The 15,226-nt window shown below is 43.0% G+C and overlaps 1 protein-coding gene across 5 annotated transcripts in view; it reads left to right on the plus strand.

Moving 5' to 3' along the window:
* ARHGAP28 (Rho GTPase activating protein 28) overlaps positions 1–15,226 on the plus strand; it is a 355,870-nt gene that overhangs the window by 232,306 nt on the left and 108,338 nt on the right. For all 5 annotated transcript variants that reach the window (XM_033934011.1, XM_033934012.1, XM_033934010.1 and 2 more), the window contains 2 exons: positions 3,923–4,116; positions 9,227–9,444. In XM_033934011.1, the coding sequence (XP_033789902.1) occupies positions 3,948–4,116; positions 9,227–9,444 (387 nt within the window). In that variant the 5' untranslated portion in view covers positions 3,923–3,947. The remainder of the gene's footprint in view (positions 1–3,922; positions 4,117–9,226; positions 9,445–15,226) is intronic.

The following is a 15,226-nucleotide window of genomic DNA, read 5'->3' on the forward strand; positions in this document are numbered from 1 at the left end:
CCGCCTAAGTCGGCACTTGGATGAACATTTCTCAAAAAACATCCAAGTGCCGATAATAAAACCGGGTTTTAGACGTATTTCTAAACGACCTAGGCCTTCATAGTGCTGCCGAACGACCAAAGCTAAATGGGGCATTTCGGGAGGAGTGTCGAGGGTAGGAGTTGGGCGGGACATGGGCTGGCTTAGACTTAGTTGTACAGCATGTATAACCAAAAGTTTTACAACAGAGCCTAGATGAAACTTGGACGTTGTGACTTAGACCATGTAAAGCATGGTCTAAGTCACAAAAAAACACCTAAAGTCACCAGATAAGCACTGAAAACACATAAAACAGATCCCCCCATACACTACCCCAGTGATCAACGACTCCCCAACCCCCATAAAATTTTTAATCACAACTTGAAAATTCAGCCTCCAGACCATCATCACCTGGCCGCCTGGCATAGGAAAGCCTAGTCGTCCAGCACAGAGGCAGCTTAAGTCGTCTTGGGGTGGGTTAGAGACCCATAGAGAGGAGGACTCATGCCCATAAACCCCTGTAATCACTACATTGATACTTAAACATGTGCACTGCCCAAAACCCTTTTCTACTGGCATATAAGTGACTCCTGCAACCATAAGGGCTATTGGGGTGGTAGATGTGGGTCTAGGGGATTCTGGAGGTGGTTTGGGGGGGCTCACCATAACCTATAAGGGAGCTGTAGGGAAGAGAAGACATTGCACCCTTTTTGTGAAGTTCACAGCAGTGCCCTGTAAGGTACCCCACTATTTAGGTGGCATGTCTGGGTGTACAGTCCATCACTTTGCAGACCCCTCCTACATCCAACAGTGCTTGTTCTAGGCGTTTTGGACTTGGATGGAAAGTTGGACGGAAATGTGGTATAAAGATGGACAATTTAGCGCAGGGGTAGGGAACGCTGGTCCTCGAGAGCCGTATTCCAGTCGGGTTTTCAGGATTTCCCCAATGAATATGCATGGGATGTATTTGCATGCACTGCTTTCAATGCATATTCATTGGGGAAATCCTGAAAACCCGACTGGAATACGGCTCTCGAGGACCGGAGTTCCCTACACCTGATTTAGCGGCTTGGACGATCAGATCGGCAGGGCGCCATGTTGGTGGGGGCAAAGGCAAGCCTCCTCCTCTCCAACCCTCGCATCTTCCCATTCCTTCCCTCCACTTGCGCACCCCTCTTCCCTTCCCCCATACCTCTAGTTGAAGTTGTTGTTCACAGCAGTCAGCAATGTGCTTTTCGGCGACCCCTTCGGCTTTCCCACTGATGTCACTTCCGGGTGCTGCACATAGGAAGTGACATCAGAGGGATAGCCAACAGGGGTTGCGAGGAGCATGTTGTTGACTGCCACAAGCAACAAGTTCAACTAGAAGTACGGGGGAAGGGAAGGGGGCACACGCAGCAGGCAGGAGTGGGGAAGGAGCAGGGGCGGAGACAAGGGCGGGAGAGGGGTGTCACCGCCCTGGGTGCCTCTCACTCTCGCTATGCCACTGACTGTTAGCACGCATCATCCCGATGCTTAACTTTAGGTGATCTATGGAGAATTATCTCCTGTCCAGTTTTGGAAGACTTTTAGGCTTGAGCCCCCTCCAAAATTGTTGGACTGGTTTAACACCTAGCAGGGATGTCCAAGCCCTGCCTTCTAAAGAGGTCTGATGCCCGAGTTCCTACCTGTGATGCCTAAGCAGCATTTAAGTTGGTTGCGTGCTTCACTCTCACACATGCTCAGCTCAGTGACTAAACTGAACATATACAGGAGTGTTGGCATCAGTAGATGAAACACACTGCCAAATTCCATGATCCTTAGGCATGGGCAAAGACTTGATCAGCAGACCTCTTCGGCTGGCAGGGCTTGAGCATTCCCACCAGCCAAGGTACAGTTATGCCTTTCTTGGCCAGGGCAATGGAAAAAGCAGCATTGCCACAATTAGTAAAGATTATAGATCAAAATGATTGCTTGGTTAAAAATCAATTTGGATTTAGGAAAGTAAACAATGTGGAAACCATACTGTTAGCCACAATTGATGAGCTACAGTTAGGTGTAGACCAAGAGATATGTTTTTATGTGGTTTCTCTGGACATTTCTGTTGCTTTTGATTCCCTTGATCCTGAAATATTACTACTGAGACTTAGACAACTCGGGATTGCAGGAACGGTATGGGAATTTATTTATTTATTTAATTTGATTTCTATCCTGTCCTCCCAGTAGCTCAGAATGGGCTACAAGCAAACATTCACAGTGGAATACAGTTAGATAGTACAAAGACTATGCAGCAACTTAAGTATAGGTTAAGAATGGAGATGTGGGTGCAGGAGGAAGGGGGAATTTTAGGGGGTAGTGGGGGTTGATTGCGGTTGGAATTTTAGATGAAGAGGAGGGTCTTTACAGTTTTCCGGAAGGTCATCAATGAGTTCTGTAATCTGATTTGCGGGGGGAGTTGGTTCCAGAGTTGGGGGATGAAGTGGCTGTAGGAGTGTTTGTGGGCAGTTTCTGACAAGAGAGACCTTCCTGGGGGGGGGGGATGCATAGGCGTTTCTCCGTTTCAGAGTGGAGGGGGCAGGTGGGGATGTATAAGGTTAGCTTGGATCCTATGTAGCCTGGGGTGGTGGCGTAAATTCTTTCATGCGCTATTACCAGGGCCTTGAATGGTTTAGAGATCATTCCTGGTACGAAGAAAGATGTATGTTCACAACAACAGTGAAATTTCACACAAAGTTTTGGTTGAAAGAGGTGTTCCGCAAGGATCACATCATCTGCAATTCTTTTCAACATTTATTTATCCCCTGTAGGAAATCTGTTAGATGAGATCAGGTTCGTACAGGACCTGTACAGTATGCTGATGATGTTCAATTCCAGTGCCCCAGCCAGAAGGCACCTGGAAGTGCACGAACATCATCACATCGCCTTCCTTGTATACGTGATCTGACCACGAACCACTCTGGTGGAGGGATCCGGGAAGTGCAAGGATTGGAGAGACACCAGCCAGAAGGAGAGTCATCTGCGCCAGCTGACTTCCTGCAGGACATGCCTCTCCTTGTCAGTGTCTCTCCAATCCCCGCACCTCCCGGATCCCTCCACTGAAGTAGTTTGCGGTTGGATGGGCCTCCACGTTTGCAAGGAAGGCGATGTGATGATGTCACACATGTGTGTGATGTCATCGCATTGATGACCGTGCACTTCCGGGTGCCTACCGGCTGGGGCACTGAATTTAGTGTGCCGCCGGCCAGAAAGTTTGCGAGACACTGCTGTAAACTCACACACATTCACAATACTACTCCTTATTTTCAGGTGTTTTTCATACAGTTGCTCTTACTGAGTGTGTCAGCAATTAGGTGTGTATTTCCCAGTTTCTACATCTGTATTTAAGAAAAGACTCCACGTTGAGAGAGCCTTTTGTGAAATACTTGGGGATCTGTACACATCACAACCTGGGCATTCCACTTCCTAGTTAGACAAGCTATACAAAATAGTCTTCAATATAATTATTTCAGATTCATGCTGTACAATATTCCTTGATATATTATATAATATTGTCAAAGAAAATACTATTGCAGATAGTTTGTTTATGGTCTAAGACATTCAGTTCTTGTCCTAATTATTCAAAGATGTAAGAGGGAAAAAATCTTAAAACAAAGACTCATGGCAATGGAAAAATACCGTCTTCTGAACCAGAAATAGAATTCCTTAAAAAAGGCATACACAACAGCACTAAGGTGAACCTGAGGTTTTTGATGAGGTTAGGCCCATTTCAATTACAATAAATGATGATGATATTAAAGTTCATTAATGTGGTTCAGCTTTTAAAACTGACATAAAGACAGCTGATGAAACGATGGTGCTATCACCTAAGAAAGAAATATGGCATTTTCTCCTGATTAACAATATACTGTATTATTATTATTTGCAGATCTCAGAGCCGAAGAATCAACAGGATGCTTTCTAATGAATCTTTACAATCACCGCTGTTCAACCGCTCCATCTCCCAGGTGTCTATGGACAGTACATCGATGGAGGATTTCTGGTGTGAAGTGGAAAGCATCAAGGAGAGCAGTGAGCATGAGCTAGACGATCAATCACTAATGGAAGTTAAGCCAGCAGAGGGTGAGCTTGCACTATAATTCCCACATTTCCCCCTCATTTTTCCAGTATTATAGGAGGATTAGGGGAACACACAGTTAATTTAATGTATCACCAGTGCTTATAAATTTAGCTTTTTCAAAGTACAGATCTGAGTATAAAGCAAGTTATATTCAGGCACAGCAGGCATTTATCTCCAGAAAGTCTAATGCAGTGGATCCCAACCCTGTCCTGGAGGACCACCAGCCAGTCAGGTTTTCGGGATAGCCCTAATGAATATGCAAGAGAGAGATTTGCATATAATGGAGGTGACAGGCATGCAAATCTGCCCCATGCATATTCATTAGGGCTATCCTGAAGATCTGACTGGCTGGTGTTCTTCCAGGACAAGGTTGGGAACCACTGATTTAATGGGTCAATATTCAGCTGCCTTGATTAGTGTTTTGCATTTTTAAATGCCAACCGCAGCAGTCAAAAATTATCTGGATATTCAGTACCAGAATCCCAATAGTGGCCAGCACTGAATATCTGGATGAGGCACCAGAACTTATTGAGATAGTGACAACATTCAGTCTACTATCTGGATAACTTAGAGCATCTTTCTATCTATCCAAAGTTATTTGGATAGTAGTCAGAGTATTCTCAATATCCAAATAAGCTCTAAGCCTACCCTGATTCCATCGTCTGAATTGCTGGTGTTCTGTTCCAGATAAGAGCTTCCAATGTTGGCCCTTAAGTTTGTACCTGAGGCAATGAATAAGATCACATGGAGCATCATAAGAACATAAGAAGTGCCTCTGCTGGGTCAGACCAGAGGTCCATCGTGCCTAGCAGTCCGCTCGCGCGGCGGCCCATCAGGTCTAGGACCTGCGTAGTAGTCTTCTGTATGTACACCTCTATCCCTTCAATCCCTTTTTTTTTTCTCTACCTTATCTATATCCTTCTAACTGTACACTTCTTCATCCTATATCTTCCCTATCTATATCCCTCAATAACTTCTTCTTTCAAGAATATATCCAATTTCTCTTTGAAACCCTGTAAAGTACTCTGTCCTATTACACCCTCCGGAAGTGCATTCCAGGTATCCACTACCCTCTGAGTGAAGAAGTACTTCATGGCATTGGTTCTAAACCTGTCCCCTTTTAGTTTCTCCAAGTGCCCCCTTGTTATTGTAGTTCCCCGTAGGCTGAAGAATCTGTCCCTCTCCACATTCTCAATGCCCTTCATGATCTTATATGTCTCTATCATGTCTCCTCTGAGTCTCCGCTTTTCCAGGGAGAAGAGCCCCAGTTTCTCTAGCCTGTCTGCGTATGAAAGGTTTTCCATACCCTTTATCATATGTGTAGCTCTTCTCTGGACCCTCTCAAGTATCGCCATATCCTTCTTCAGGTACGGTGACCAGTGGGATTAGAACCCTGACTTCCCTAATTCTTAGCTGCACTAACCACTAGGCCAATTCAACACTCCAATTTCCATCTCAGCACCTCTATCACATGTAACATGGGCAACTAGGTGTTCTGAATATTTATTCTGAGCTCTTCTGGAAGGACGGGACATAAAACCAACTTAATTAATTAATTAATTAATTAATTAAAGCACTAAAATATTGGTTGAGCCACTTTAAGGAAGTTTGGCTCAAAGCAGAAGGAAACCAACAGCTACCTCAGATATGGGCCGCTGAGATTTTCCCCCATACTGATGGTTGCTATTAGTCATAGACAGCCAGAACATTTTCATTTTGAGTCGTTTCCTGGAATGTTTGTTTTAATCGTTTTTATTTGACTGTGTTTTCATTACAGGAGCAAAAGCATCAAGTGCACACTCTTTTGAAAGAGGGTACACTCTTTCTGAAAGGGTACACATTGGACTACATTTTGTTTAGTGTGACCAAAGTTGCACATGCAAATCCGTATACATAACATAACATAACATCGTACTTATAAAATGTGTAACCGTAAGTTCAACGCGGTTAACAAAAGATTAATAATAAAATGACATCAGCACCGATGAGTGGCAATTAAGAAATTTAGAAGTTACGTACACAACTTTCTAAGTTCATTCTATCCAAAGTTTCACATGCAAATTGGTACCCACTGCCGATTTGCATGTGCAACTTAATTGTTTAACAAACTAATCAGCACTGATAACTGAACAAAAGAACATAAGAATAGCCTTACTGGATCAGACCAATAGTCCATCAAGCCCAGTAGCTCATTCTCATGGTGGCCAAATCCAGGTCCCTGGTACATGGCCAAAACCCAAGGAGTAGCAACATTCCATGCTACCGATCCCCAGGCAAGCAGTAACTTCCCCATGTCTTTCTCAATAACAGACTACGGACTTTTCCTCCAGGAAATTGTCCAAACCTATCCGCTCTTACCACAACTTCTGACAATGTGTTACAGAACTTAATTATTCTCTAAGTGAAAAAAAATTTCCTCCTATTGGTTTTAAACTTCATTCAGTGTCCCCTAGTCTTGTACCCATTCTGTTCCACTCAGGATTTTGTAGACTTCAATCATATCTCCCCTCAGCCGTCTCTTTTCTAAGCTGAAGAGCCCTAACCTTTTTAGTCTTTCCTCATACGAGAGGAGTTACATCCCTTTATCATCTTGGTCACTCTTCTTTGAACCTTTTCTAGCTCTGCTATATCTTTCTTGAGATAAGAAAACCCAACTGTCTGGGGGTCCCCCATGACAGGTTTAAGAACCACTGCACTAGAAGAAATTTTTTAAAATAATAATACAACAGGTTTATTTATATCCTGTCATATCTATTCAGTTCAAGACGGTATACAATAGTGGAAAAGTACAAAGTAGAAGATGAATCTTTCGGTTCTAGACAGTATACAATAGTGAATACAGTAGTGAATGATTTAAGAGTGGGATTGTGGTGTAATTACCAATATAAGTAGAGTAAGGGGGTAGTGGGAAAGAAGACAGAGAGAGATAGAGGTGGAAGTAGAGGGGGAAAGGGGAAGGAGGGGGGGAAGAGAGGGACAGGGCTTTCAGAAAGAGTCAGGCGTATTTAGAATCAGAAAAATTTGTTGAATAGATGGGTTTTGAGGTCTCCTCTGAGAGCTTGGTACGTTGGGGAGTTCAAGAGGAGGTTGCTTAGGGTGTTGTTCCATATGCCTGCTTGGAAGGAAAGTGTTCTATCTTGGAATCTTTTGTAGTTGTATCCCTTGGGGGTTGGGAATGAGAATAACAATGTTTTGCAGGTGGGGCGGGGATTATCCTGCAGGATGAAGTGATTCAGGAGGTAGGTGGGCGAGGTACTGAATAGTGCCTTGTAGCAGTGGCAGCCAAATTTAAAGATGATTCTGGCCTCAATCGGCAGCCAATGTAATTTTCTGTAGTATGGGGTAATATGGTCGGACTTTTTCAGGCTGAAGATCAGACGTACCGCCGTGTTTTGAATCATTCTTAGTCTTTTAATGGTTTTCTTATGAGATCCTAGGTATACAATGTTGAAGTAGTCCAGTGAACTTAGAATCAGAGATTGGACTAGAAGTCTGAATGCGGCAAAATCAAAGAACGGTTTTAGTGTGCGTAGTTTCTATAGAAGGTTAAAGCATTTTTTATATATGGATCTCAAATATGAGCTGTTGATCAATAATAATGCCTAAGATTTTTATTGTGGAGTTGATTGGGAAGTTTCTTCCATTTATGTCAAGTGTTCAGTGGGTTCAGTGTTTTTGGTGGTCGGGGAGGCCATGAAGAATTTGTTTTTTTCTGGGTTTAATTTAAGTTTAAAATTGTTTGTCCATTGTGCCACCTGATTGATGACTGAAGCAATGAAGTCTCTAGTTTCAGATGAAAGGTTCGAGATAGGGATGATGATTGTGATGTCATCCACATAGATGTATGATTTGAGGTTCAGTTTTAATAGGGTGTGTCCTAGAGAGGCCATGTAGAGGTTGAAGATGGTGGGAGAGAGGGGAGAACCTTGTGGGATGCTGCAGGAGTTGGCCCATGGTTGTGAGTAGGCTTGTTCATTGACAACTTGATAGGAACGGGATTTTAGGAAATCTTTGAACCTGTGGCAAGTCACCAGTTTAATACTTGGCCCGTAATGCCGATCGCATCCAGGCAGTTGATTAAGATATTGTGGTCTACCAAGTTGAAAGCATTGCTCAGATGAAATTGGAGTACTAGTGCTTGCTTCCCAGTGCTAAGAATATGGGAGATGTGATCAGCAATGGAGGCTGAGGCAGTTTCAGTGCTGTGGTGAGTGTGGAAGCCTGATTGGAATTCATGAAGTGTTGAGAATTTGTCAAGGTAGTTTGTGAGGGCTGTGTTGATCAGACCTTCCATCAGTTTGGTGAAGAAGGGGATGTTGGCTACTGGTCTGTAGTTGGAGGGTAGGGTAGGGATATTGGATTTTTGATGATGGGAGTGATGAGTTGGGAATATATCACTGATCATTTGTTGTGATGTCTAGCCATAGAGCAGAACTTTGAAGGGTTCGGAAGATGATGCTAGGTGGGCAGCTGTCAAGACGGCAATAGGAGTTTTAATAATTCTAGGAGTTGGCAATAGGAGTTTTAATAGTTCTAGCAACAAGAATTAGCATTAAAGGGTACAATACACCTAACTTTTAGGCAGTTGCATTTTGATAACCAAGCTGAGGTGCTGACCTAAACCCTACTGAAATGTGGCAAGACCGGAAGTGAGGTGCCATAGTTAGATTATGAGTCCACTGGGACAGAAAGAAAAAAAAATTGTACATTACCCTGAACTTCTTCAAGATAGGGTGGTACATCAAAGGCCAATAAACATAAAACATAAGTTATTAGTAGCTTCTAATGCCCCAGTTCTATTAGGCAGCACCCCCCCCCCCCACCTCCCAGAGAACATCCAGCTTCTTCCCACCCAAGCAACAGCCTGAAGAGATCAGAAGGGGATGGGAGAGAATGTAGACAGAGCAAAGAAAGGAATGGAATGAAATAGAGCAAGACAGACAAGAATTACGCTGTTCTCTAATCTAGTCCTCCCCACCTGGCCTTTCGTAGGACAGATGCAGCAAGAAAAAGAAAGGTGCCTGACAGGAAAATAAAAAGCCCTGGTATTAAATTAGATATAAATATTACAAGGCTAGTTTCATTTGCACTAACACAGTACATCATTTACAGACGGAGAACTGGAAGCCCAGTGGCTGCAAGAGGCTGGCTTGTCCACTCTCATCTCTGGAGATAAAGAAGACGATGGCCAAGCACTGCTCTCCACGCTGACTCGAACCCAAGCAGCTGCTGTGCAGAAACGATATAACACTTACACTCAGACCATGAGAAAGAAAAACAAGCATTCTGTGAGGGACGTAAGAGACATCTTCGGAATTAATGATTCTTCTGTAAGTAAGGCAGAACTTGATATGAGTTTATACTTCAAGTCTTGGGTTAGAGAGATTTACTACTCGTTGTTAAAGGGTAAATGATGAAACTGTGCCTGTGAAATCGGGACCTTTGCTTAGAATCAGTGTTCTTGTTTCATCTAAATATGTCTGTTGTTTTAAAATCATGCTTTGCTGATCTACAATTAAAAGGTTCCCCATCCAACTATCTATGTAATTCTGGATGGCATATCTATTACCCTTCAGTCTAAAATATATAAGTTGGGGGTGTGGCTAGACTCCAGTTTAGAGGGTTCTTCTCAGTTCATCAGGCAGTGTTTTTGCATTTGGTAAACTACATTTTTTGTGGCAGGTCAGAACCTATTTTTCCAATGACTGCAAAAATTGATGTATACTTTTGTGTTCTGATTTGATTATTCTAATTCCCTTTATTTAGGTTGTACCATGATGTTTTTTGGCCAGATTGCAACTTTTGCAAACATGGCTGCCAGATTGCTTTCAAACAAAGCCAAATTTGATAGTGTGACTCCACTTTTTCTTTTTTGGGGGGGAGGGGCGGGTTTGAAACGTTTTTATTAAGAAAGCAAACAAACAAGTCTGAGGCATACACACAGTAACCACAAAGTATGAATTGCATCAGTTAACTGTTCAGGCATACATTGACTTTTAAGATTTTATGTCTAGTTTTTAAGTTACTTTATAGTGAAGCTCTTGGTTACAGGATGACACTAACCCCCTCTTTTACGAAACTGCAATATCAGTTTCTAGTATGGGGAGCCGCGCTGAATGGCCTGCGCTGCTCCCGATGTTTATAGAGTTCCTATGAGTGTCGGGAGCAGCACGGGCCATTCAGCGCTAAAAACTGCTAGCGCAGTTTAATAGTTTTGGCCAAATGTCTCAAAGTTGATTCATTCCTGCAAGTTTATGCTTCCTTCTTCATCCATTACTCGTTTGATCTCTAACCATAAGAAATTGTTTAATACTGTTTTCCCATTTATGTGGAGTTCTTTGTCGATGCTCTTGAGGTGCAAGAGCAATTATTTTAAATATTGTTGAATACTTGGCTATTTAAGAAATACCTTAGTTGATCAACTGTTAGGATTTTTTTTTAATTATTATACAGTATTTGCACTTTTCTCACTGAATTGGTGGCCTCTATGAATTTGTAAATCATATAGAACTTACGGTTGAGATGATACATAAGATTTCTGTTTAAAATTAAAAATGAATTAGCCAACTGATATCTTATTTCTCCTAGCAGCATTTATAATGATTTTCATTTTTTTTTTTTTTTTAAACTTAGGGTTACCTCAGAGAGAATTGCTTAGGTTGCATCCGGCAAAAAAAAACCCCAACACTTTAGCTAGAACTGTATTGAATTTGAAATATTCCAATCGGGTTTCTCCAACTTTCAGGAAGCCCCCATGGGTTGGCGTAGCAAGGGTGGGAGGCGACCAGGGCAGTGGCGCTCTCCCTCGCCCTCTTCTCCACCCCGTGCTCCTTCCCCACCCTCCTGCCCCACGCACCCCGTGCCCCTTCCCCCCGTACCTGTTTAGCTTCCCCAATGCGAGCAGCATCTCCAACATGCTGCCCGTGCCGGTGTCGGCTCTCTCTCTGATATCACTTCCTAGTTGTATGACCCGGATGCAACGTTAGAGGAGAGCTCTGAGGCCATCGTGAGCAGCAGGTTAGAGCTAGAGCTCAAGCTGGTGAAAAACTAGAGGTACGGTGGGGGAGGAAGTGAAGGTGCGTGCACAGCAGGGGAGGCGTGGAAAGAATCAGGGGGCGGAGAGGAGGAGAGGTGCCAGCGTCCCTCCCCGCCCTCCCCTTACTACACCACTGACCCCAAGGGCTCCCTATTGCTGTTTCTGTGAAAAGTAAGATTTTGACTTTAACCTACACACTCTTGATATATTCAGTATGAGCCTTGGTATGCCCTGCGGGAGACGAATTGGCTCAGGCAGCAACTCATAAGTGACTAGCACTAGACCATGGGTCTAAATAAGGACTGCCTCATACATCACATATTTCATCTATGTATCTGCTACAACATTTTTTCCAGTAGAACTAGTCCTTAATGATCTCCCAAGACTCCAAGAATTATTTGAAAAAGTGCTGAAGTGCTAGAAAAAGTGCATAGAGTCCTTAAAAATACTTAAAAAGCTAAAGACCTCTACAGATTACACAGACTACAAAGCTCCAAATGAAGCTAAGTATTTAAATCTAAGGACTTTGGATGTGCATATATCCTTCGGATTCATCCTGAGGATATTTACTTGAATTGCCAAAGAAGATACATATAACAAACTGCACATATTGATTTTGGATGTTTTATATATGACTGCTTTTGATAGGAATTTTATACTCACTGGTTTCATGAAGAAAAGATATAATGAATGAATTGGGCTTTATTGGATAAATTGTCAAGCGTTTGCATCTGTACTTTATATATCCATCACAAATTAGTTCTTTAGCTTTTTAAGTATTTTTAAGGACTCTATGCACTTTTTCTAGCACTTCAGCACTTTTTCAAATATTTCTTGGAGTCTTGGGAGATCATTAAGGACTAGTTCTACTGGAAAAAATGTTGTAGCAGATACATAGATGGACTATGTGATGTATGAGGCAGTCCTTATTTAGACCCATGGTCTAGTGTTAGTCACTTATGAGTTGCTGCCTGAGCCAATTTGTCTCCCGCAGGGCATAGCAAGGCTCATATTGATATCCATTATTTAAAGCTAATTATTTGGTTGCTCTAGTTTTTTGCACATGTTATTCAACATTCTTTCCACAAGAACTAGAGTTCTGTCCCGTTTATTATTGGTAATTTAGTTTATTTTACTGGCAGACTATTATTTTTTTAGGGTTCATAGTGGTTTAGCTATTTATAGAATTGGCCATAAGTGCCAAAAAAGTACCCAAATGACCAATGGGGTACAAAAGACATGATCCATCTTAATCCCCAGTGGTCATTGACCCCCCTCACATACCCCTAAAGAAAGTAATAGTACATACCAGGCTCTATCATAACTGAAGATATAATGGCTATCCCAGGAGTAGCCTAGTGGTTGGTGCAGTGCACTGCAGAGAAAGGGACCCAAGTCCATATCGCACTTCTGATGGAAAGAGTGAATGCCCCAAAACCCACAAAATACCTACTGAACCTATGTGTAGGTGACACCTGCAGGCATAAAGGCTACTGCAGTGGTGTACAGTTGAGTACAGTATATTTTTTGCTATTCCTGAAGGGCTCCTCATATACAGAATAAACTTGAATATAAACTAAGATTTTTGGGCCAAAAAAATGACCCCAAAATGGTGGTCTTGGTTTATATTTGTGGTGAGTTTGTGCGCTCCTGATTAGCAGCTTGGAGACTGAGTGAGATTTCCTGTAAATCCTGGTGGTGACTTTTAATTTTGTTGGCAAAGTATGCAGCAAAATCATTGCAGTTCAATTTTGACTGGGCAGGCTGGTTTTGTTGTGGGTTATGCAGTAGGCTGTCTACTATGCTGAACAGGTGTTTGGTTGAATTGGCAGCATCTTCAATACACTGAGAGAATTTTTTGCTTTTTGGCTGCTGCCAAGGCTTGACAGTACTTTGTCATGTGTTTCCTACAGCTTAGCCTGTCCTCACCCAGGTGAGATTTGCATCGTCTCCTTTCCAGTTTCCGTTCTTCTCTTTTAAGGGTCCAAAGGTCTGGAGAAAACCAAGGTGAGGGTTTGTGAGTGGGGCACACAACCTTTTTTAGTGATGTCATTTTCTCTAAGGTCTGTTTTGACACTGTAGTTGTCTTTTCATCCACCCGTGGATAATCCAAGGCCTCTAGGAAATTCTCAGAAGTCAGCTTTTTCTTGTCTCTAATTGCCTTCCAAACTCTAGGCGGTGCCATTTGTTTCAGGTGGTCACTTAGGGAAAACTTGATTAGAAAATGGTCAGTCCATGATAGGGTTGTTATTTCAATACTGCTATCCCAGTATTCAGGGAAGTCGGCACCTATGTAGAATACCAAGCTTAATATGTGACCTTTTTCATGGGTTGGGTAATTGATCACCTGTGTGAATTCTAGTGGATCATTTTATTTAGAACATAAGAATTGCCGCTGCTGGGACAGACCAGTGGTCCATCATGCCCAGAAGTCCGCTCACGTGGTGGCCCTCTGGTCAAAGACCAGCACCCTAACCGAGACTATCCCTACCAGCGCACATTCTTGAATCCCTGGAGGGTATTTCCCCCTATAACAGCCTCCGGAAGAGCGTTCCAGCTTTCTACCACTCTCTGGGTGAAGAAGAACTTCCTTACGTTTGTACGGAATCTATCCCCTTTCAACTTTAGAGAGTGCCCTCTCGTTCTCCCTACCTTGGAGAGGGTGAAAAACCTGTCCTTATCTACTAAGTTTATCCCCTTCAGTACCTTGAATGTTTCGATCATGTCCCCTCTCAATCTCCTCTGTTCGAGGGAGAAGAGGCCCAGTTTCTCTAATCTTTCACTATATGGCAGCTCCTTCAACCTCTTAACCATCTTAATCGCTCTTCTCTGGACCCTTACATTGACTTGTGGAACTTTTAAATTGTCATTAAGTCCATTTCAGGAACATCGTCATTTCACAGTGTTCCTTGGTTTCTTCTGAATTCTAGTGCTGTCATCATATCCAAAATGACAGCTGTGGTGGCATCTGAGGTTTCAGCATTTAGATTGAAATTTATTTATTTATTCTCCCATGATTACCATCCTAGGGTAATTCAAGGTCACTTGTGTGAGAGCAAAGTATTATTGTGTTATCTAGTGCATTAACATTTAAGGGTCCTTTTATCAAGCCACGCTAGCAGGGTTAGCGCTTCGGACATTTCATCACGCGCTAATTCCCGCAGCCAGCTAAAAAACCAATGCCTGCTCAATGCAGGCGTTAGCGGATAGCGCAGCAGGTGGTATTACGCGCGTTAAACCCCCTACCGCAGCTTGATAAAAGGACCCCTTAATATACAGTAGCAATCTCCATGTTAAAATGCAAGATGCAGCCCCTGCCTATTTCACACCCTGCAAAGGTAATTTCCATGTTTAGCATGGCAATTAGCCTGTGCTAACAGTTATCCCAGCACCATGACTATTAGCATGTGATAATTCCCACATAAATGTAACTGAGTAAATATAACAGGGTACTAGGTAGCAGCCTAATCTATAAAGGAAAGTAGGTACCTACTAGAATAACTAGATATATACTCGCAAAGATGGTCAGGCGTGAGCATTTACACCACTCATAGTCATCTAATATAATAAAACGCTAGGCCACACATGCGCACTCCCATCGCGTGCATCCGTTTTCCGTGAGCAGTAGCGACCCGCAGGTAGGACTGCGCATGCGCGGCTTACGGTTCAGTTTATCGGTCTGCCCTGCTCCCTGCTGCTCCTTGCCATATTGTATTTTTTAGTTGAAAGACGCAGCGGTGGCGTCGGGATCGTGAGAGGAGCCACCGCTGCGTCTTTCAACTAAAAAATACAATACGGCAAGGAGCAGCAGGGAGCAGGGCAGACCGAAAAACTGAACCGTAAGCCGCGCATACGCAGTCCTACCTGCGGGTCGCTACAGCTCACGGAAAACGGATGCACGCGATGGGAGTGCGCATGCACGGCCTAGCGTTTTATTATATTAGATATTTACGCACCTAATACCATGGAAATACACACTAGCACCTATTTGATAGAATTGCCCCATATAACACTTACCTCCTCTTTTACTAAGGTGCGCTTACCGATTAGCGTGCGCTAAACGCTAATACGTCCAT

Source organism: Geotrypetes seraphini, chromosome 2, assembly GCF_902459505.1.
Source record: "Geotrypetes seraphini chromosome 2, aGeoSer1.1, whole genome shotgun sequence".
Lineage (NCBI taxonomy): Eukaryota > Metazoa > Chordata > Amphibia > Gymnophiona > Dermophiidae > Geotrypetes > Geotrypetes seraphini.